At 37.2% G+C, this 23950-nt stretch overlaps 2 protein-coding genes across 9 annotated transcripts in view; one reads left to right on the top strand and one right to left on the bottom strand.

Annotated features, from left to right (window-relative positions):
• NEB (nebulin) overlaps positions 1 to 10815 on the top strand; it is a 215414-nt gene extending 204599 nt beyond the window's left edge. The window contains exons 140-149 of the mRNA XM_026453974.1: positions 98 to 190; positions 2159 to 2251; positions 2541 to 2633; positions 2938 to 3030; positions 3882 to 3989; positions 4095 to 4278; positions 4629 to 4721; positions 5878 to 6024; positions 6319 to 6425; positions 10240 to 10815. Coding sequence (XP_026309759.1) covers positions 98 to 190; positions 2159 to 2251; positions 2541 to 2633; positions 2938 to 3030; positions 3882 to 3989; positions 4095 to 4278; positions 4629 to 4721; positions 5878 to 6024; positions 6319 to 6425; positions 10240 to 10413 — 1185 coding nt within the window. The 3' untranslated portion in view covers positions 10414 to 10815. The remainder of the gene's footprint in view (positions 1 to 97; positions 191 to 2158; positions 2252 to 2540; positions 2634 to 2937; positions 3031 to 3881; positions 3990 to 4094; positions 4279 to 4628; positions 4722 to 5877; positions 6025 to 6318; positions 6426 to 10239) is intronic.
• Positions 1 to 23950, bottom strand: part of RIF1 (replication timing regulatory factor 1) — a 93403-nt gene that overhangs the window by 9433 nt on the left and 60020 nt on the right. For 4 of the 8 annotated variants that reach the window (XM_023217444.2, XM_031936425.1, XM_023217447.3 and 1 more), the window contains 2 exons: positions 22189 to 22297; positions 18874 to 21383 (listed from right to left, as the gene is read on the bottom strand). In XM_023217444.2, coding sequence (XP_023073212.2) covers positions 21169 to 21383; positions 22189 to 22297 — 324 coding nt within the window. In that variant the 3' untranslated portion in view covers positions 18874 to 21168. Of the gene's footprint in view, positions 1 to 12727; positions 12865 to 18868; positions 21384 to 22188; positions 22298 to 23950 lie in introns of those variants that run through there. The other 4 variants (XM_023217448.2, XM_023217449.2, XR_002732651.3 and 1 more) reach the window with 3 other exon arrangements.

The following is a 23950-nucleotide window of genomic DNA, read 5'->3' as shown; positions in this document are numbered from 1 at the left end:
TTTTTTCTTAACAAGGAAGTTGACCTTACCCTTAAAACCTCTCAACAAATGAAATGTTTCTCATGGTTGTTTTTCTGGATGCTTTCTCATCGCACAGGTGTTATACAAAGAAAACATGGGCAAGGGAACCCCTTTACCTGTCACTCCCGAGATGGAGAGAGTCAAACACAATCAAGAAAATATTAGCTCGGTACTTTGGCAAGAAAAGAAAAAAAACTACTTACTGATTTTAGAAACTACTTTCATGATTTAAAATAATACATATTAATCCTGCCTCTTAAAGACAACTTAAATTTTGTGAATTTCTTTAGCAAATTTATCCTTTTTTCCTTTGGGCTACTTCTAGCCTAACCCCATAACAAGGTTGCTTTAATCCATAAAGTTCTAATATCAAGAAGTAACAGATTTTCCAATAAAATATCCTTTTGCTTCTCTCTCTCCAAACTTACTCTCTATCCACTATCCCCAAGGTCTCTTTGTTTTAGATATGCTTGAAATGTAGGATGGGTATGTGTGGGGTGGTAGAGTAGGTCCAATGGGGCTCTTTCTTGAATATGATTTTGTTGTATTTTTGTGTCAATGACATCAGGTTCTAATTTACCCTGTCAGATTTGAACAAAGAGACCTTGGGAAAAACAATCCCTGATCCCCTCCTTTATGAATAATGATACAAATTATGATCCAATAGTAGTTTTGGCAATTATCAATTTACTTAAAAATGAAAGTGTCACCAGAATGGCTTTTTGTTTTACCAATTTTCGTTTTTTTGTTGTTGTTCTTCAGTTTTACTGTATAGTCTTTAACTGCAAACTTTAGTAAACCATTTCCTGTAAGCTTGTGCTATATGACATATATGGTTGTAAATTATCCAGGGATTGAGGTTTGCCTGGGGACTACAGCTTTCAGTAGCAAATAACCTGTGGTCTCCACATTTCTACTGTCTGTAGGTTTCTCCAGTACTTGAGTGCAGTGCTTCTAAAACGTTAGCACGCATCAGAATAACCTGGAGGGTTTGTGAAGCCAGATTGCTGGGTCCTGCTCTAGTTTCTCATTCTGTAGGTCTGTTATAGAGGGGGCCAGAGAATTTGCATTTTTAACAAGTTCTCAATACTGACCTTGCTGTCCAAGGACCCCACTTTGAGAACCACTATTTCAACAGAATTCTTCCTCTTGAATGTCATTTCCTAAATCTCCCATGTTTCCAAGAATGACACTGAGGGGGAGATACCGAGGTTGAGGATTTATCACTATGTGTTATATGTTTCTCATTTTCTATTGATTTACCATGACAGTGATATAAGAGCCAAAAACCTTATTCCTTAATAAGCTTGATGTTGTATGAAACTAAAGAGGCAGAGTTATAGAGGATAGCAAAGAAAAAGGGGGTAGGGGACATCCTTTGCTTTGTCTGAGGGCCTGCAGTTTTACTGATATGTCTATGAGAGTTTAAGTGCTGCAAAACAGTTCAGTAAAAAAGCTGCTGTGGGCTGGGTGCGGTGGCTCACGCCTGTAATCCCAGCACTTTGGGAGCCCATGGTGAGAGGATCACAAGGTCAGGAGTTCAAGACCAGTATGACCAACATGGTGAAACCCCGTCTCTACTAAAAAATACAAACATTAGCTGGGCATGGTGGTATACGTCTGTAATCCCAGCTACTCAGGAGGCGGAGGCAGGAGAATTTGTTTGAACCCGGGAAGCGGAGGTTGCAGTGAGCAGACATCGTGCCACTGCACTCCAGCCTGGGTGACAGAGCGAGACTCTGTCTAAAATAAAACAAAACAGCTGACATTAGGAGCAGCCTCAACCTTCTCAGTGTGATTGAAATTCATGCCTGTAACTCCTGTTTAGAGCATCTCTCAGGGGCTTGACATTCAGAGACTAGTGGTTAAATGATGGTGGTTTCGCATCCTTTTGAGGAACACCACAGGTCTCTCTTGTAGTCTTCAAGGGTTTCAGGGCAGGGGCCTATCCTGGAAACGTTGTGTCTTGCTGTAACTACACTTAACTTCCTTGGGAAACATACTGCTTTCCATCTAACCTAATTGCCCAAATAGTTTGGGGCCCTAAAGATAATCAAAAGTTATCTGTACCATTTCCTTTTTTGGTAACTGTAACTCTTTTTCTTTTTGGCTTTTTGGATCCATTGGATTCACATAGGTTTTGTACAAAGAAAATGTGGGGAAAGCCACCCCAACCCCTGTCACTCCTGAGATGCAGAGAGTCAAACGCAATCAAGAAAACATTAGCTCGGTATTGTCTTGAGAAATAAAAGTGCTTTTAATTTTGCAAAATAACTCCTGCAGTTTGGCCTGCTCCTAACCCTGTCCCAGGTTAAAAACAAAATGCCAGTTACATTTGCATCTGCTCTAAATATCACACTACATTTACTGTAGCCATTAACTATTTTTAAGCTTTCTTCTTGATAGGTGTTCTCACTAATAGTAATAGATTAAGCATAGCGTTTCCCCCCAACTTGCAATATAATTAATAGTGATTATTACTTCATAGTGACTTTCGGGCACAACTTTGTATCTCACAGGTGTTATACAAAGAGAACTTGGGGAAAGCAACCCCCACACCTTTTACTCCTGAGCTGGAAAGAGTGAAACGCAATCAAGAAAACTTTAGCTCGGTATTTTAGAAAGGAATAATAAATCCTTAAAATTTTAACAGCCCTGGCAAACATGGTTATACCACTAATTTATCTTACGGTTTTTCCAAAACTTTTGTGTATCTTTAAAAATTCTTCCTTGTCCACTTAAACAACAAACCAACCCCACGAGGTCACAGTGATTTTACTTAACTTTTGCTTTCTACCGTAACATTTTAATGGCTTTACCTTCAGTGTGATATAACTGAGCCATAACACCAGCTAAATGATTTTCAGACCTGGTTTTCTGCTGTCTGATGCCTGGATGCTCTTTTGGCTTCCCTAGGTATTGTACAAAGAGAACATGAGAAAAGCAACTCCGACACCTGTTACTCCAGAGATGGAGAGAGCTAAGCGCAACCAAGAAAACATTAGCTCGGTATTTTCTAGGACTAAAAAATAGTGCAACAACTTGGAAAATAACATTTTAACATCATAAAAACACGCATTTCTCATTCAACTGAAAAACACACTAAAATGTTAAAGGAGAGAAAAATGCAACATCTTGGAAAGTAACGTTTTTAACACCATAAAAATTTGCACTTATTCAACTGAAAATTTACACTAAAATTGACATTAACTGTGCTTTTACATTCCAAACCATCATACTAAACATGATATTGCCAATGTTTTCCTTCCCCCTTATACTTTACTTGAGGTAGTTCTACATAACCAACTATAACAAATTTACTTCCTAACATCCTCAATCTTCTGCTCTCCTATAGTTTTAAGATACTTTATGACATGGGTAATACTCTGAAATGAATGCCTTCTTTGGATATATTTTGGGGTTTTAGTGTCTGGAGGACTTTGATTTCTATATTAGCATACTGGTTTATGAAGTCTGGACATAAGGAAAATAATCACTTGCTTTAAAGGACAGTTCTTTCAAATTCCCTTCAATATCAGATTTAGAGTCAAATACCATCGAATATGTTGATGCTGTAATTCCTAGCAAATTTCAAGAGGTCACTTTCTTTTCAAAATTACACTGTGCCCCTTCTTTGAAAATGAGTTTCATTTTCAAAGTCAAAACAAGTCCTTTCTCTTCTGCTGCGAGCACTCCCGGTCCCCAGATTAGCCTGTTCCAAAACTGGTCATGTGTCTCACTGGGCCCCTTCAGTTGACCCAAGCGTCCCTCACCAGCTCCTTCCATCTCTATCTGCTGGAAAAGCTTTGAGGTTTCAGATTTAGGACAGCACCACTCATTCATGGTCTCTCCTCGATCAGGTTCTTTATTCTGATAGCTTCCGGAAACAAATACAAGGCAAAGCTGCCTATGTATTGGATACCCCCGAGATGAGACGGGTGAGGGAGACCCAACGGCACATCTCAACGGTGAGTCAGAAATTCTTTAGGATTGGCTGGCTGCCTGTCAGAATATGTAAAAAGGGATATGGTCACACCATCATATTTTCATAAAGCAAATTCATGACATTTCAGGTGAAATACCATGAAGACTTTGAGAAACACAAGGGTTGCTTCACACCAGTGGTGACAGATCCTATCACTGAACGAGTAAAGAAGAACATGCAGGACTTCAGTGACATTAGCTACCGAGGTATTCAGAGGAAAGTGGTAGAAATGGAACAAAAACGGAATGACCAAGATCAGGAGACTATTACAGGTAACTGAGCCTGGGTTGGGGGAGCGGATTAACTTTAAGTTACCCACCTCTACCCACTTTAAGTGAGCGGGTAGAAGAACTAAAGGGACATTATCTACATCAAGTCAAAATATAAAGGACTTCAATCTGTTTTTTTTAGGGGTGCAAGAAAGCTCCTATTATCTCAGTTTACAAAGCTGGTATCTCTTCTACCTTATCTTTGTTCTCCTCTGAGGAGAAGACATGACCCAGAATCTAAGCTGGAATAAGTGTGATTCAATCCCCTGGTGGTTGTTAAAATTCATGCCTTGGTTTTCAAGTTATTATAAAAGTCCAAAAACACTTGTTCTGATCATTGGTTTCCCTTTCAGGTTTACGTGTCTGGCGTACTAATCCTGGTTCGGTTTTTGACTATGACCCAGCAGAAGACAACATCCAGTCCCGAAGCTTACACATGATTAATGGTGTGTTACGCTGAAAAAGGCTTACAACATAAACATCACCATTTAGTATGCTAGAGTCAATGACTTTTATTTGGGCTCTGAAGTTCCTTCCTTCCAGGGTTTTCCGTTTTCTGAGCTGCCCATTTGGCATAAAAATACCTTGTTAACTAGTGAGCAAAACTTATTTTCTAGACAAGTTCAAGTTAGAAAAAATTTTGTTTCACCGCCTCAGTGCATGTTTCCTTCAGGCCCATTATTATCACTTCTAATTTTTTTCCAAAGAAAAAACAGTAGTAAATCTTTCTATTGGAGACATAATGAAAATACACAGGGAAAGGGAAGAGAAAGGATTTGACCTTTAGGAATTTCCTGAGCTCTATTGCATCAAGGAAGATTATTCATTACACAAAGCAGGCTGCACAACTTTATGTCTTCTATTCATGTTAAAAAGTAGAATAGTAGCCTGGAAAACAGAATGAGACCCCCTTCTCTACAAACAATAAAAAAAAAAAAATAGCCGCGAGTGGTGGTGTACACCTGTAGTACCAGCTGTTCAGGGGGCTGAGGTGGGAAGATAGCTTGAGCCTAGGAGGTTGAAGCTGCAGTGAGCTGTGACTGTACCACTGCCCTTCAGCCTGAGCAACAGAGACCCCATCTCAAAAAAAAAAAAATTTAAAAAGTAGAATATTATGTAGAGACAGTCCTCAAGGGATTTGTACTCTAGTTTTCTGATGAAGACAGAAGTAAATCCGTGGTTGCATTCTGACACGTGCAATTTTAAAGGTCTGCCCATGGTATTTTAGGAACACAGAGAAATACTAAATTGATTTGCAGTTAGGGAAGACTTTCTGGAGAAGTTAAAGATGGAGTCTGAATGTGAATATTACTATCGATTCATTTTGGTGAGCCAGGAAAATTGGCAGGGCAGAGGGGAGATGTTACAAATAGACTCTTGGATTTGAAACCTGGCTATATGACTTAACTGTTCCATGACCTTTGGTCATTTACTTAAGCTCTCATCTGTAAAAATAAGAAAGACAAACCTACATCAGAATAACTGTGAGGGCCTGACCCACGGGAAACTACTTAAAACCATGCTTGGCAAAGATAACATTAACTGAGATTCAATAACTGTTAGGCATTACTAACATAGAAATTTTTGCTACATCTCTCCCAGTCCAAGCTCAGCGCCGCAGCCGGGAGCAGTCACGATCTGCCAGTGCACTGAGCATCAGTGGGGGTGAGGAGAAGTCTGAGCATTCAGAAGCGCCAGACCACCACCTTTCAACTTACAGCGACGGGGGTGTCTTTGCAGTCTCAACAGGTACAAGTGCATGGCGCTGACTTTGGCAGTCCCACCCAACCAGCTCATTGGTGGTTACTATAAGAGATGCTTTGAGTAAAAAACTAAATTTAAAAAATTTTGATCCTTTCTTTTAATGAGACAAGACTAGAATTGTGGAGGGTTGCATGAAGGTAGATGTTTCATTTTCCCTGATTTCTCTTTTCGAAAATCGTTCTAAGTTGGGGGGAAAAGACATCACTCAGCTGCTAAACACAGTTTAAAGGATACGTAGCCATTTTTCTTCTTATAAAGAATTTCCCCCCTTCTTTTCAGCTTACAAACATGCAAAAACCACAGAGCTCCCACAACAACGATCATCTTCAGTTGGTACCCAACAGACAACGGTATCTTCCATCCCATCTCATCCATCTACTGCTGGAGTAAGTGAATAATAACTCACTTAAGTAAATTATTCTTAATTTTTGATATGTGCAAACATGAGTGTAAGTATTAGGTATTATGGTCTTTTTTTTTTTTAACCCAACCTTCTATTTTATATAATGCTCTTTTATTAAGTTTCATATTAACGATAATATCAAAAAACTTTCATTATCAAACTCAAATTAATGAAAAGCATTATTCAATGATTTTTTTTAAAAAAAACCCAAACCTAGAGCAAAAGCATCAGTTTTGGCTCATTGGTTCTCACCTACTATCTTAAACATTTGCTGCTTGGAATCATTTATAGCTTGGGCATAGTGAATCATGCCTATATTGCCAGCTTTGGGAGCATAACACTTTAGGACTGATATGAACAATCTTTGTATGAAGACAACTGTCTTTACTAAATGATATACAAGGTCTAGATAAGTGTTAGACCTATTATATTTAAGGAAGGGAATATTGTAAAGTTCTAATTTTCCCTGAAATAAACCAATGCATTCATTTCCAATATAAATCCCAATAGCATTTAAAAAAACTGTGCTAATCCTAAAATTTGAAAGAGATGCAAGAATAATCAAGTAAAATTTGAAAATGATAATACTTAAGGACTCAACTAAAAAAGAGCAAAACATACTATAAAGCTATTAAAATTAAATATGGATTTAGCATGGCAATAGATATAAAAATAGATGAAGTCCAGAAACAGACCCTAAAAGATTATAAATCAGCAGGAAAGGGGTAAGTTATTTAATTACATGATCTGAGGTAACCAGTTATCTACTTAGTAAAATAATAAAATTAGATACCCATCTCAAAGCATAAACTGTAGCTGTACCAAAGATTTAGATGTCAAATACAAAATTGTAGAAGTAAAAAGAATAGTGGAGAATTTTTTTTTTTTTTTTTTTTTTTTTAGAGACAGGGTCTCACTCTATCACCCAGGCTGGAGTGCAGTGGCACGATCACAGCTCACTGCAGTCTCGACTTCATGGACTTAAGCAATCCCCCAGCCTCAGCCTCCAGAATAGCTAGGATGATAGGCATGTATGCTATGCCAGGCCATTTTTTTTTTTTTTTTTTTTTTTTGGTAGAGGCTCATTATGTTGCCCAGACTGGTCTCGAACTCCTGGGCTCAAGCCCTCTGCCTGCTTTGGCCTCCCAAAATGCTGGGATTACAGCCATCAGCCACTCAGCCCAGCCACAATAATTTTAAAATATAATGGGGAAAGCCTTCCTAGGCAAATTCCAAAGTCTAGAAGTATAAAAGCCTGGCCAATTTGATCATAAAATTTTAAATGTTTCCATAAACATTTAAAATACAAACATGTCAGACTGGGAGAAAACATTTACAGAATACATAACAAAATATTAAATATTTTGTATTTAATATTTTGTTTATATACAAACATTATATAAACATGTTAAATACAGCATTACCCTATGGCCCAGCAGATTCCACTCCTAGGTGTATACCCAAGAAGAATGAAGACATAGGTCTGCATAATAATTTGTACATTTGTATAATAACATTATATTATAATAACATGTATGTAATATAAATACATAACAAAAATATTAATATTGAAAAAGAATAAAGCACTCTAAAATTCACTAATAATTCCCCTCACCCTCAAAATAGGATTTGGAAGACTAAGAATAGATAATTTATGGCAAAATAAATAAAAATGGCCAACAAAAAAAGATGTTCACCATGACTAGCAACCAGGAATATAAAAATAAAAGTGCTAGTAACCAGGAATATAAAAAGTAATAAAGTATATAATACAAAGTATCGAATTGAATCAAATATGATCATATTGTATCATATTCAAACATTTTAATAGCAAACTTTAAAAATTAGGTCAGGAATGGTGGCTCACGCCTGTAATCCCAGCACTTTAGGAGGCTGGGGTGGGAGGACTACTTGAGTCCAGGAGTTTAAGACCAGCCTAAGCAACAAGGCAAAACCCCATCTCTATTTGTAAAATTATTTATATATATATATATATATATGTAAGTTTAAACACATATACCATTTGACCTAAAACTTTCACCTTTAAAAGCTTTTTCTTCAGAAATAATTTGCCCAAAGATAAATGCTAAGATGCTCATTATAGCGTAAGAAAAAATGGTAACAACTAAATGTCCAGAAAAATGAAAATGGCTGAATAATTCATGATATTACTAAAATGTGAAATTCTCTGCAGCAGTCAAAAAGGGTAAGACGCAGATATATTTATATGGAAAGACTTCCAAGCTATATTAAATGGAAAGAACAAATCACAGTATTATTTATAGTAATGTTCCACTTATGCAAAGGAGAAATCTATTTGTGAATTTGAATATATGCATGTGTATTTCAGAATGCAAAAAAAAAACCCATATAGGTTATATCCAAAACTACTAACCAGTGGCTGCTCCTAGGAAGAAACTTTTGATATTATCAATTATTATATACCTCCAAATTATTACAATTTTAACACTGTGGAGGATAGCTTTGAGAAACTTTTACACTGGTATGCTCCCAAATTCCCAGAGTGAAAGATGACATGCAATAGTGCTATGGGTTTTCAAATTCTTCTCTAAAATACAAGATTGACCTCTTCAAAAGGTAGAAAAAGGCCATAAATAAAAGTAGCAGCATATTCTCTTTTCTGTCAGTACATACACACACACGTTCGCGCACACACAATTTTATGGATACATAACTCAGTATGAAGTTCATACTTTAAAGTGTACAATTCAATGATTTTTTTTAGTTTTTTTCAACCATCACCATAATCTAATTTTAGAATGTTTTCATCACCATAAAAAAAACTGTATATTCAAAACTCTTCTGGTGAATTAAAAACAAACAAACAAATGCTGGTGCCCACTGGCATTCATTCTCCATCCCCAACTTACCCCTTTCTGCTCCATCCAATCCCAAGTATCCATTTCCTGTCACTATATTATTTGGCTACCCAAGACATTTCATATAAATAAAACCATACATATACTGACTTTGCTGCATGGCTTCCTTTACTTTTGAAGTTCATCCATGTTGTATCATGTATTAGTACTTTATTCTTGTTAATACCCAATAATAGATCTGTATGGATATACCACATCTTGCTTATGCATTCATCAGTTAGTGGGCATTTAAGTTGTTTCCACTTTTTGACTATTAAGAGTAATGCTGCTGTGGACATGGATGTACAAATTATTGTGCAGACCTATGTCTTCATTCTTCTTGGGTATACACCTAGGAGTGGAATCTGCTGGGCCATAGGGTAATGCTGTATTTAACATGTGGTAACTGCCAAATTCTTTTCCAAGGTGGCTGCACTCTTTTTCCACTCCCACAGTGGTTTATGAAGGACCTAATTTCTCCACATTCCCTCTTACAAACATCTGTTACTGTCTGTCTTTTTTATTATCACCATTCTGGCATGTGTGAAGGGATATCTCATTGTGGTTTTAATAATTTGCATTTTCTAGATGACTAATTTTGAGCATCCTTTTGTGTACTTTTTGGCTATTTGTCTATCTTTTTTGGAGAAATGTCTATTCATATCCTTTGCCTCTTTTGGTGGGGGAAGGCATCGAGTTGTAGGAGTTCTTCATATGTTCTGGATATTGTCTATCAGATATATGATTTGCAAGTATTTCCTATTTTGTGGGTTCCTTTTACTTTGTTGATGGTTGCACATTCTCTTTTGTTCAACTTAAGTTTGTGAAGTCAGTCCTGAGAGATCTTACAAATAGATGTGTGCTAACTGTTGCAAATCCAACATATAATATTTCCCCTTTTTCCATCCCCATGAATAGAAAATCTTCCGTGCCATGTATGACTATATGGCTGCTGATGCAGATGAGGTGTCTTTCAAGGATGGAGACGCCATCATAAATGTTCAAGCTATTGATGAAGGTTGGATGTATGGCACTGTGCAGAGGACTGGCAGGACCGGAATGCTCCCAGCCAACTACGTTGAAGCTATTTAGGCATCTCAAAGCATCACACTTGTCTGCAGGACCTACAGATCCTGCTAGACTCTCCACTGTTACCTAAGTTCTCAAGCTGCCTATGGTTTTTCTGTGTCAATGTGATTTATGGTAGTACCATCCTTTCACCTTTGGGTTTTAAAATAAGTTGCAGAATAGACATTTTAAAAGCTTCTGCAATATTATTTCTCTGCCTAGAGTCTTTGTCCATTATAAACATGTTTTAACATTATTTCTTTTCTAAAACAGGGATTTTGAATATGCCAAACACATTAAAGGAAAAATAGCAGAGATGTTCACTTTTTCCTTGCTTAATGATTGACAATGCTTATTATTCAGTTCTGAAATTATAAACTTACAATCAATACAAACTAGCAGCTAATAAAACCTCTAATTCTGCAACACTCTGGATGGAATGAGCATTATTTTTAATGGTTTTAATATCTATAAAAATTCAATGAAGCAAATTCTACATAAAATTACTAAAAAATAATCTAAATTTTAAAAATGTTATGCGTAAGAGTAGACATTCTCAAAATTCGATCTATACTTGCATTCAACAAGCTTCTCTTACTCTTACAGTTTTAAGAACACCTGTGGACTCCAATCCTAAACTTCAGGGCTTCCCATCTACATCCAGTAGGATGGCAGCATGTGGCAAAGGCAAAGGGATGAAGCAACCATAATGGCTTAATGTTTAAGACTGTTCTTCCTAGAAGGCAGATAAGTCCCTGTAACTTTACAGGCGCAGCAATGCTGTCTCAAGCTTCTTAATGTATCTGAGACTCACAGGGAGCAAATGCACTTGCGAATGACCAACATACACCTGTATGCCAGGCTCTAGGTTAGATGCTGAAGCTCAAGTGAAGAACAAGAGACAGTTGGTGCCCTTAGGGAATTTATAGACCCAAGAAAAGGCAGATTACGCCTAACCATCCAAATGGTGCCAGAGATTGCTACTCTCCTGCTCCCAAGTCTTCCATCTTGCCTAAAACTGGATAAAATCCAACTCCCAAACTTTTAGAATACTAAAGTATATGCTATCTCCATTACAATGAGCCGCTTTTTTGTTTGGAGACAGTCTCGCTCTGTTGCCCAGGCTGGAGTGTAGTGGCCCAATCTCTGCTCACTGCAGCCTCTCCCTCCTGGGTTCAAGCGATTCTCGTGTCTCAGCCTCCTAAGTAGCTGACTAGCAGGTGTGCACCACCACTCCAGGTTGTTTGTATTTTTAGTAGAGACAGGGTTTTGCCATATTGGCCAGACTGGTCTTGAACTCCTGACTTCAGAGGATCCACCCACCTCACCCTCCCAAAGTGCTGGGATTACAGGCCTGAGCCACTGGACGTGGCCTGGCTGGCTAGTTTTAAATTTCCTATTTACTTTATCGGTTTGCCAAGGCACACTTTGCAGTTGCTATTGCAAAAACAGAACTTTTGCCTCTTATAGATTTTTCTTTAAAGCCTGGAAAATGTTCAACATGCAGCTGACTTTCCAAGATCCTCAGGTTCCACATCCACGGATTCAACCAACCATGAATCAAAAATATTCAGAAAAAAGATGGTCACATTTGTACTGAACAGCTGGACTCTTGTGATTAGTCCTTAAAGAATACAGTATAACATATTTACATACACTTACATAATATTAGGTATTATAATCAAGAGATGATTTAAAGTACAGGTCCCCAGCCTTTTTGGCACTAGGGACCGGTTTCGTGGAAAACAATTTTTCCACACAACGGGGAAGGGTGAGGAATGAAACTGTTCCACCTCAGGCGTTAGAGATTCTCATAAGGAGCACAAACCTAGATCCCTCACATGTACAGGTCATGAAGAATTTAATGTGGCCACTGAGCTGACAGGAGGCAGAGCTCAGGTGATAATGCGTGCTCACCGGCCACTCAACCTCCTGCTGTACAGTCTGTTTCCTAACAGGCCATGGACCGGTACCATTCCACAGCCCATGGGTTGGGGAACCCTGATTTAAAGTATATGGGAGGATGTGCATAGGTTATATGCAAATATTAGGTCATTTAATACTAGGGATTTTTTTTTTAACATTCATAAGGTGGGGGTGGTCCTGAAACCAAACGCCATGGATATTGAGGGATGCCTATATATATAAGTGGAGAATCCACCAACTAGCCTCAAAATTATCAACTCACGGTTAACCTTGTTTCCTCTCCACCCAACCAATGCACTCCTCCCATTACCTTATAACTTCCTTATAGTTAATCTTATTACAGATTAGTCACCTTTCAGTGTGTATCTTACAAAGGACTCTTAAAACATTAATCACAAGAAAATTAACACACCTTAAAAACTGGCAATCAATATCCAATGTTCTAATCTTCCTGCCATCTGCTTGTGCTTGTTGGTCCAACGATACTAGGGAAGTCCTTTGAATATATCTCCACTACCACGTAGGCTGCAAAGAGCCATCTTCAAGAAACTATAAAAGGGAGAAATTAGGTCTACGGGTTACATCTCAACCAAATCTCACTCAAATGTATGAACTGTATTGTGTCCCACCCTCCCACCCCCAAATTCATGGTAAGTCCTAACCCCAAGGCCTCAGAATGTGACCTTGGAAATAGGATCCTTGCAGATGCTGTTAGTTCAGATGAGGCCCTAATCCAACAGCCTTGCTATCCTGATAAAAGGGAAATTTGGACAAATACACAGGCACACAGGGAGAAAGTCATATGAAGATGGGAGATTGGGGAAATACCTCTACCTGCCTGAAATGGCCAGCAAACCACCCAGAAAGCTAGCTGGGGAGAGGTATGGGACAGATACTTCCACATGGTCCTTAGAAGGAACAAACCGTGCTGATACCTATCTCGGACCTCTACTACTCAAAAACGGAGACGATACATTTCTGTTAACTTATTAGGTTTGTGGTACTGTTACAGCAGCCCTAGGAAACTAATACAGAATCTTTCAATATCACTGTTTACCTAATTGTTGTGGTGGGTTTTTTTTTCCCTGAAAACTATGGAACTTTTCTTCGGCTGCACCAAGTTGCTTGGTTCTGCAGAGGAAGCTAAGGTCATGTTGGGGTGAGCATTTGCTTCATCTGGTGACTAGCCTGGCAGCGTCACCTCTGCTCTCACCCACACCATGTGGACTCCCTCTCTCCAAGCTTGCCTGCATCTACTCAGCCCTTATTTGACGAAACTTCTCTTGTAACAAGTTCAATGAAAAACTGAACTCATTAACAACAACGAAAAAAAACCACCACCTCTGGATTTAGAAACCAGTGGAACCCATAAAACTATGCATAAATCAGAAAATCTCTGTGGTTAAAAAGCAGGCCATAAAAGGGGAAAAGGAAAAGCAACGGTTCATGTTTGTGGAGAAATATAATGTACACTTTGTGGTATTATTAGAATTAAGCTATTCATACTCATTTCAGATCTCACTAAAACAAAACAAAAAACTAAAATGTAGCCAACAAAAACAAGTACCAGAGTTTAGTTTTCACAGTTTTATTTCAGGTAAAAGTGCATTTCTTAAAAAATGTTTCAATATCCAATTTCCATTGGCAAGTGATAACAGTTAACCCTCAATGATTCATGAAAAGTTTTATTGTGAATCAAACATAGATTCTGACCCCCTCAAGAGTCATAAAGAACCAGAAATAGTAAGTGTGCCTGCTTCAAACACTGTATAAAGCAGTGGTCCCCTAACCTTTTTGGCAATAAGGACCAGTTTCGTGGAAGACAATTTCCACAGACAGAGGTGTTGGAGGAGATGGTTTCAGGATGAAACTGTTCCACCTCAGATCATCAGGTATTAGATTCTCATGAGCGCACAATCTAGATCTTGCATGTGCAGTTCACAATAGGGTTCACGCTCCTGTGAGAATCTAATGCCTCCCAGGAGTTTGGGACCGCTAGTATAAAGCATTACACAATCAAATGAAACTGACTGCACCATTATTTCCATTATTTGCAGGTAACTGAGTAATGAACAAGTACTTCTGTTAGGTTTCAACTTAAATCATTTTTAAGACTTATCAAATATACTTTGTGAATGTAAAACTAAGCTCTCTTAAGAGTTTACCAAATGATGGGGACAACAATATTATAGGGTTAATAAATGACTGATTTGGCGTCTATCAGTCTTTTTCTAAGTGCTATCAGTCAGGTCTATCCACAGGAGGTAGTGCAGAAAGCAACTGATAATTCACAGACCATCAAAGTCCCTTAACATCATGGTAAATATGTAACTATAGTTTGAGAGTTTAAGTAGGAAAAAGAAGTGTACTTTTAAAAGTACTAGTGTTTCCTAGTTATCTGTGTAATTTGAGCAACAGTAAAACACATAAGTAAAATCAGGAGAAGCCATTTTGGAAAATATAGGGGTAACAGAAATATGTAAGTATTCAAGACCTCACTCTGCCAGCCAGAAGCAAATAACTAAATTGACTAACATGCCATGTATGAGCAAAACCTTCCTCCATAAAAGGGATCGATAAACTCTTTTAAAAAAAGGCCAGACAGTATTTTGACTGTTGGAAGCCATACAGACTCTGTTATACTACTAAACTCAGCCACCATAGCAGGAAAGCAACTAAAGACAATACATAAATGAGCACAGCTGTTCCAGTAACACTTTATTTCTGGATACTGAAATTTTAATTTAATGTTTTCATGTTTCAAATATCCTCTCTGACTTTTTTAACCATTAAAAAATGTAAAAACCAGTCTCAGCTTACAGGTAGTACAAAAAACAGGTGGCATGCTACCATTTGCCAATCTGTGCTCTGTAAAAACCTTAGAAGACTGCCATCCTTCAGTTTCTATATTCAAAACCAATTTTGCTCTTAATTCTGTTTTCTTTAGGAAACCTCCTATTCTATAAAAATAAAAAATTCTTTGACATTTGTTATTAAATAATGTATCAAAATAATTGTTACACCATACTCTATTTTCAGTTCCATGATACTTTATTTTGAAGGTGATCTTCCTAGTTATATGTTGTTATCTGTTTAAGAAACAAAGCTGGCTTTTGTTGGGAATACTTATTAATTTACTGCTTTTGGGGGAGTAATACTGTATTTTAACATAATCCCTCAGGGTATTTATGAACATCAATTATAATACTATGCTATGTACAGAACAGCTCTCAGAGACTATAGGCTATCAGTTATTTCTGAAGTATGTATGAGTATATAGGACAGGTTGTCTCTCTACTAAATGGACTATGCATTAAAATTCCAGCTCAATCTGCTTTTTCCATTCTCTTCAACTCATCACTTCTCAGTGCATCAATTTCTATCAGCATATAAGCTTCCTGTCCAGTAAATTTAGCTTTATCTACAATTATAAATTGGCACACTGTGGCCAAAAATATTCCCTCTGCTACAAGTACAGTACAAAAGTTAGTTTTTTTCTTACTTGTGACATCAACAATGGAAAATATTGTCTTCAATTTTTTGAGTAAGATGAAGGGTTATCTTTTATTCCAATGATATTTACAGCTTACCATGTCATATTTGGTTTTAACTGTTCTTTGGAGAAAGAAAGGCTTAGTATGTAAAGAAAAACATGATTAGGACCACACTGGAAAATTTAACATTCTATTTCAGAACTGAGTAAATTCTCATAACTGTTTAGACTGCTATATTAAATATTTATAGATCTTCAAACTTCAATGACTTACATTTTAATGGCTACTTGCAAAGAGCAATATGTAAAGCCTGGCACATAACAGACTTACTAACTGGACATCAGAAAGCACGAAACCCAATTTGTTTTACAGATCAAACTATCAATAAATTTTGATAAACAAATTTTTAAAACCTATTAACTTTCGGCTACATTTTCCTTAGTGCTTTCAGGGTAGTTCTTACAGATTATTTAAATATGTGAGGAAAATCTAACACCTTAACAGAATTCCAAGAAAAGCTCACTTTTCAAGAATCAAATCAGTCAACTCTTGCAAATTTAACTTTACAATGAAACAGTAATTTTCAACCACGGAATATAACAGAAAATTAAGTGACCAGAGGCCTGCAGTATAATGACAGGGCATATCTGCTAGACTGACTTCGTCATTACAGCACTACTAAATTTAACAGCCAGATTAATATTGGGGGTAGTGTCGATTTTCCATGTTTATTAATAAAATAATGATGACCCATAATAGAAGGCAAGATTTATTTAGAGACTAATATATTCTAATACTTAGAAATCAACTTTTATGTTAATAAAAACATAACCCACAAATACTCATGAGAAAATACTAATTTGCCTTATCAATAAGATTCTTTATAACATGAAATTATTAAAGTCTGCCTATTTAAAAAATAAATCGTCCATATTTTAAAAAGGCTCCTAAAGAAGCAAGATGATGCTTAACTTTCTTAAAATGTTTGAACTTTTAAGACTTCAAAACCAGTCTGTATCCCCAATTCATAAAATTGACAAAGTTATAAAAGGACTTGAATCTGCTTGGGTTACCAAAACCTAATACACAGCCTGAAGCCTCTTAGGCCCATCTACCAGTGCAGTTCACAGGCATCTGTATGAATCACCTGGGACTGTGTTTAAAAAAAACTCACGAGGCCCACTGCAGACCTACTGAATCAGAATCGGCTTGTTCATATGCACATCCAAGTTTGAGAAGCACTATAAAATCAAAACCTCACTCTAATGCTTCTATACGAAGTACAAGGTCTTTCTAATGGCTTAGGAATAAGATAGACATGGGTTGCAGTAATGAGGAAACAGTCTCCTCCCTATACCCAAGTTTTAGTCTAATAATGCCAACTAACTGCTGTTTTATAGCCTCCTAGGCTGAATGACAAATTAACTTCCGGAAAAATCAATTATGAAGAATATGAGATGAAACCTAGGCCTTTCTTTCTGAATTAAAGTCAAAGTTGGAAGAAAAACATTAACTCATTTATACTTTTTTTTAAAAAGCAATTACTCTATTCTCATTCCTTTACCTTAAAAAATAAAACTTCGGGGGGGGGGAGGGGAGAGGGATGGCATTGGGAGTTATACCTGATGTAAATGACGAAGTGATGGGTGCAGCACACCAACATGACACATGTATACATATGTAACAAACCTGCATGTTGTGCACATGTAACCTAGAACTTAAAGTATAATAAAAATAAAAAATAAAAAATCACTTATATATTCATGAGCCCCACCATTTCCTCTATTTTGTTTGTTGCCTCACAACTTACTCTTCACATTTTTATGATGTTTAAATTGTAACAGAGTCTTTGACTATCTTATCTTCAAGCTGTACAGAAAAAAAAAAAATCCACGGGCAATGTTAGAATTAAACTTTTTTTTTTTTGGCAAGACAGAGACTCGCTCTGTCACACAATGGCATGATCTCGGCTCACTGCAACCTCCGCCTAATAGGTTCAAGCAATTCCCATGTCTCAGCCTCCTGAGTAGCTGAGATTACAAGTATGCACAAACATGCCTAGCTGATTTTTGTATTTTTAGTAGAGACAGGATTTCGATCCATTGGCCAGGTCAGTTTTGAACTCCTGGACCCAAGTGATCCACCTGCCCCGCCTTCAATCCTGCTTTTAATGTTCAGGTTTAAATCCTGTTTTTGACTATATTATCCAATAGCATTATTTAACCTGATTCATCCTTTAACTATCTGGAATTAGAGTAAAGCACCATATGATTCAACAATGGTTTTCAAACTTGTACAAGTGGCAAAGCAGTTTTAATGATGAGGTCACTGAAATACTGAAAATTTAAATCTACTCTAAAATTCAAAATAGATTTCATACATATAAGAATGATGGGCCAGGAACGGTGGCTCACACCTGTAATTCCAGCACTTTAGGAGGCTGAGGCAGGTAGATCATCTTGAGGTCAGAAGTCTGACACCAACCTGGCCGATACGGTGAAACCCCATCTTTACTAAAAATACAAAAATCCAGTTGTGGTGGCAGGCGCCTGTAATCCCAGCTACTCGGGAGGCTGAGGCAGGAGAATCGCTTGAACCCAAGAGGTGGAGGCTGCAGTGAGCCGAGATCGCACCACTGCACTCCAGCCTAGGCAGCAAGGGCGGAACTCCATCTCAAAAAAAAGAAAATGGCCGGGCGCGGAGGTTCACACCTGTAATCCCAGCACTTTGGGAAGCCAAGGCGGGCAGATCACAGGGTCAGGAGATCAAGACCATCCTGGCTAACAGTGAACCCCTCTCTACTAAAAATACAAAAAATTAGCTGGGCGTGGTGGCGGGCACCTGTAGGCCCAGCTACTCAGGAGGCTGAGGCAGGAGAATGGTGTGAACCTGGGAAGGCAGAGCTTGCAGTGAGCCGAGATTGCACCCCAGCCTGGGTGACAGAGTGAGACTCTCTCTCAGAAAAAAAAAAAAAAAAAAAGATACTACACTACACTCCTGTATGCCGCTAGTTTTTTCTTCTTAAATATGCGGAAGACAATTAAGACACCACATTTGAGTGTTCTTATTATCTGACATTTGTTTTATTAACCATTAGAAAAGATTTGAAAAAATGAATTCCTTTTTAATAGTGAGAACACAGTGGAGCTAATCATGGAATATTAATGTTTTGCTATTCGGGAATTATTAAGGGGGAAATTTGCAGGAAATTTTAAGGCAACAATATTGCAAGTCAGTTGCCAAAAATATATGCTTATAGCCATAGCAAAATGAAGACTCCGCATGCTTGTCTTTGCTGCCAAATACTTTAAATGCAACCTAAACTACAATGTTTTTAAAATTAATGCTTGTGCTTACATAAAATTCAGTGATTTAAGTACATGATACTCACTTGGTCACATTTTCTGCTATTACTGTTCGGCTTCCCAAGAATTTCATTCAATCAGCAAGTTTAGTTCACACAAACGTTAAGGCACATAGTCATGAAACGAGCTAATTTTAATTCTGAAGTGTGTTAGGAACGTAACCTGCTCCCCTATGCCCCAAACACATATACATACCTGCTTATTCATATCTGTTTGCTAAAAACTCATGTGCACCTCTTTACGGTTAAATATAATTTGGGAAATAAATGATGTAAAATGTAAATCATAATTATAATTCCTTCTAAAGAAATTAGTATTTTTCTCTAGTTACTTCAAGCCACAATCCTTAATTCAATGATCCCAGAATTCTTTATAAAACCATCCCTGGTATATGAATATCTTATTTAGACCCAAAAATATCTGTGGTTATGATGAATTTATGATGATGAAAAAAGACACCAACTTTTATAGGGGCTGATGAAAAAAGACACAAAGTTTTATAGAGATCCCTGAATACAGGAGAGCTAACTAGGCACAAGGATTACACTTTCTATGACTTGCTGTAGAACGTGTGCCTTGCTAAGTAGGGATTAGCTTCTGAATAAAACGTGAAAACTGAGATCACTCATTCTATTCAGAGAACAAGTGAGATATACTGTCAGTTAAAAAAGATGAAACAAATATGGGAAGTCAGGTACTAATATTAGTTGGCAAAATTTACAAAGGTTTTAATCACATACCTATTTAAAGAAAGAAAATCTAGGCAAAACAGACACATACTAAAAACAACAGTTTCAAATTTCTTCCAAGTTTGCTTTTAGATGAAGGTTTAAAAAGCAGATCAACTCTAGATTTCGTACAGTCCAACTTGCTGTGAAATACTGAAACTAACTTTCCTTTAAGAAATGTAAGGAGGCTCACTTTCTAGTGGCTGATACCCTCTTCCAAACCAAAAGTAGTAAGAAGGTAAGGGTAGGAATAGCAAAGTTGTTGTGTAACATTTTCTTATTTCTATAATTTTACTTATACTGGATACTTTTAAAAAATAAATTCATGTTTTAACTAAGACTGTTAACTAAGTACAAAACTATTGTTGTTGTATTTGCAGAGACAGAATCCTACAAATATGTGCAGCAAGTCCATGAAGCACTTCTACCGCCCATACTGATATTTCAGTATTTAATATATACAAAATGTTTCTATTGAACAGAACCAAGGTATTCACAATAAGCTGCAGAAAAACCCATGCAGTTAACGAAGAATGGAATTTATAAATTAAAAACATTGTCATCTATACATAATGTACAATCATGCATTTAAAAATCAATACTATACGTCTCATAAGAATAAATTTTCACAGTCAACTGCTGCTGCACGAATATTTGCTAATGCAAATGAATAAAATCTTAGTAAATTCTATATTAATATTTTAACCCCCAGAAGTTGAAACTTTTCTCATTTTTCTTGAAAGCTGTCCAAAGTTGACATATGCAGGAAAAGTTCCAATTCTTCCGTATTTCATTTGAGGTTTTTAACCAAAAACAAACTTCCTAAACCTCAGGCCCAACAAACATGAATTAAACAAACAAACGAAAGTATAAACACCTTTATCAGTTCAGCAAAAACTCAAAGAAAAATGTTCAATTTTACTTAAAGTATTTTACATGTTTCACCAGAATATGCACGGGTTTAAGAAAGTATGAAATAAACTGTATAGTTCTGTTATCAGTTTTGCTTTCACATCTCAGATAATTAAATTTCCTGAAAAACCACACGTAGCAGCCAAGAAAATACATTATATGGAAAAAAAGATCTTACATAATGAACTTACAAAATTGAACTTACACAATAAGCCACTGTCCTTCAGGGTTTGAAATGTTATCAACTTTGCAAACAGTCTTTTCTTCGAAATTGTGCTATTATTTCAGAACTTGTTTCCTCAATCAAGAAATCCAGTGATGTTTAAAAAAAACCTTCAATTTTCTCTTAAAATACTAAATAGAATTTTCATGGGATGGTGATCTCCAACGTGACTGTAGATTTTTTATTATCGAGTTTGCCATACTACTTAGTTTCTCGTGCATTTCAAATAGTTGGCTTCCTGAATAATTATGAAGATCTTCTGAATCCAGCTGAAGAGCAAGAGCACTAACCTGTGCCACAAGATTTTTGGATAATGGAGTTTCTAACGCAACAGGATCAATTATATCTAAAAGCGAAAAAAAGCACAATTAAATCTATACCAGACAAAAACTAAATTATTTACATGATCTTTTAAGTTAGTCCAAGTGCCTAGGTTTCAAATTGAGAGCAGGCTTAGGTACCTCACTCTTCATGAGGACAAATGGACAAAAAAAAAAAAAATCTACCATAGCTGCTGCTTATTATTATTCTTATTATTATTATGAGATGGAGCCTCATTCTATTGCCCAGGCTGGAGTGCAATGGCGTAATCTCGGCTCACTGCAGCCTCTGCCTCCTGGGTTCAATCCATTCTCCTGCCTCAGCCTCCCAAGTAGCTGTAATTACTGGCGTGCACCACCACACTAATTTTTGTATTTTTAGGAGGGACGGGGTTTCATCATGTTGCTGAGGGTGGTCTCGAACCCCTGACCTCAAGCGATCCACCCACCTTGGCCTCCCAAAGTGCTGGGATTACAGGCATGAGCCACCATGGCCAGCCTACCACAGTTTATTATTCTGTGGCTATTCTCATAGATTATTCTGTGCTATTAAAGAAATTTTAAAATGGGCAGACTACTTTATTTATTAATATGACTAGAAGACAAAGTATATAGTTTATATCCTTGAGACCTTGATGGAGAAGTTGACAAGAAAAATAAGTAGACACATTTGATGTCCATTCATTTCATTTTTCATATACTTCACATTAAATATAAAATAATTGTTGAAATAATAAGGCATGGTCAAATTAGACTAAAACTGAAAACAAAATATTTCAAGAAAGACAGCTGATCTTCTAAATAAAATTATCCCACTTTGCTAAAATATACCTGAGGCAAGTCTTTCTTCATCAGGTGACAAAGATTTATTTTCTATTCCATTTAATGTTTTTTCAGAAATATCAAAAACTGGAATCTCTTCTAGTCCACGAGTCTTCACCTTGTTTACACAGTTGGAGCAGAAAAAAGGCAAAACAAAACCAAAAACAAAAACAAATTAAAACTTACTTTTAATAGGAGTAATAGTACAAACACTGGAAAACATATTGTATAGAACCTATGTTCTACCTCCCATCACAATTAAGAGCTAATACTGCTAAGAAAGTAGGTTCTAACTTCACAAAATACAGCATTAAAAATTATTTCCTCAAAGAGAGGGTTAGAATTTAACAATATTTCATAATGGTTTTCTCAGGAAATACAGGCATGGCAGCTAAGAAAATTACATTCTATTTCCCAAGTTCAAGAATGTGGTATAAAAAAATCTATACCAGAGACTTCCAAGCTTAAATAAAATACAGAATTTTTTTTTTTTTTTTTTTAAAGAACACAATTTTCTGGCTGGGTGTGGTGGCTCACCCCTCTAATCCCAGCACTTTGGGAGGCCGAGGTAGGGAGATCACTTGAGGTCAGGAGTTCCAGACAGCCTAGCCAACATAGTGAAACCCCATCCCTACTAAAAACACAAAAATTAGGGTGCCTGTAATCCCAGCTGCTCAGGAGGCTGAGGCAGGAGAACTGCTTGAGTCCAGGAGGTGGAAGCTGCAGTGGGCCGAGATCACGCCCCCTGCACTCTGGCCTGGATGACAGAGTGACACTCTGTCTTTGGGAAAAAAAAAAAAAAAAAAAAAAATATATATATATATATATATATATAACTTTCTTAAGTGTTTCTAGGACTTACGGACCACTGGTTGAGAAAATACTAAGTTCAGTAAGTTAACTTTCTGAAAATAGTAAGTTCAGTAACCACATGACTCAGCAATTCCACTTCCGGGTATATGTACAAGAGAAATGAAATCATCTATCCATATAAAAACTTGTAGACACAGCAGCATTACTCGTAATAGCAAATGGTGGAAACAACCCAAATGTCTGTCAACTGGATAAACAAAATGTGGTATATACATATAATGGATATTATTCAACCTCAAAATGGAAGCTTTTGAGGATAAACCTTGAAAACATTATGCCAAGTGAAAGAAGCCAGTCACAAAAGATCACAAGTTGTACAACCCCACTTTTATGAAATATCTAGAATAGGCAAATCTATAGAGGAAAAGTAGGCATTGGCTGGGCAGTGGAAATGAGGAGTGATAGCTAATGGGTCAGTGTTTCTTCTTTGGGTGATGAAAAAAGACTCAAAATTAGATCATGGGGAATATTATTTAACTCTGAATATATTAAAAACTAATTGTACACATAGGGTAGGTGAATTTCACACAATGTAAACTGTATCTTAGGAAACTGGTAAAAAAACCTAATTCTCATAGACTTTCCCAGGACCCATAGAAACTGAGTAAGAAGGTCCGGGCGCGGTGGCTCAAGCCTGTAATCCCAGCACTTTGGGAGGCCGAGACGGGCGGATCACAAGGTCAGGAGATCGAGACCATCCTGGCTAACACACTGAAACTCTGTCTCTACTAAAAATACAAAAAATTAGCCAGGCGAGGCGGCGGGCGCCTGTGGTCCCAGCTACTTGGGAGGCTGAGGCAGGAGAATGGCATGAACCCGGGAGGCGGAGGTTGCAGTGAGCTGATATCCGGCCACTGCACTCCAGCCTGGGCGAAAGAGCAAGACTCTGTCTCCAAAA

Source organism: Piliocolobus tephrosceles, chromosome 11 (genome assembly GCF_002776525.5).
Source record: "Piliocolobus tephrosceles isolate RC106 chromosome 11, ASM277652v3, whole genome shotgun sequence".
In the NCBI taxonomy this organism is placed as follows: domain Eukaryota; kingdom Metazoa; phylum Chordata; class Mammalia; order Primates; family Cercopithecidae; genus Piliocolobus; species Piliocolobus tephrosceles.
The sequence above is the reverse complement of the archived record's forward strand: the minus strand, read 5'-3'. Positions and strand labels throughout refer to the sequence as shown.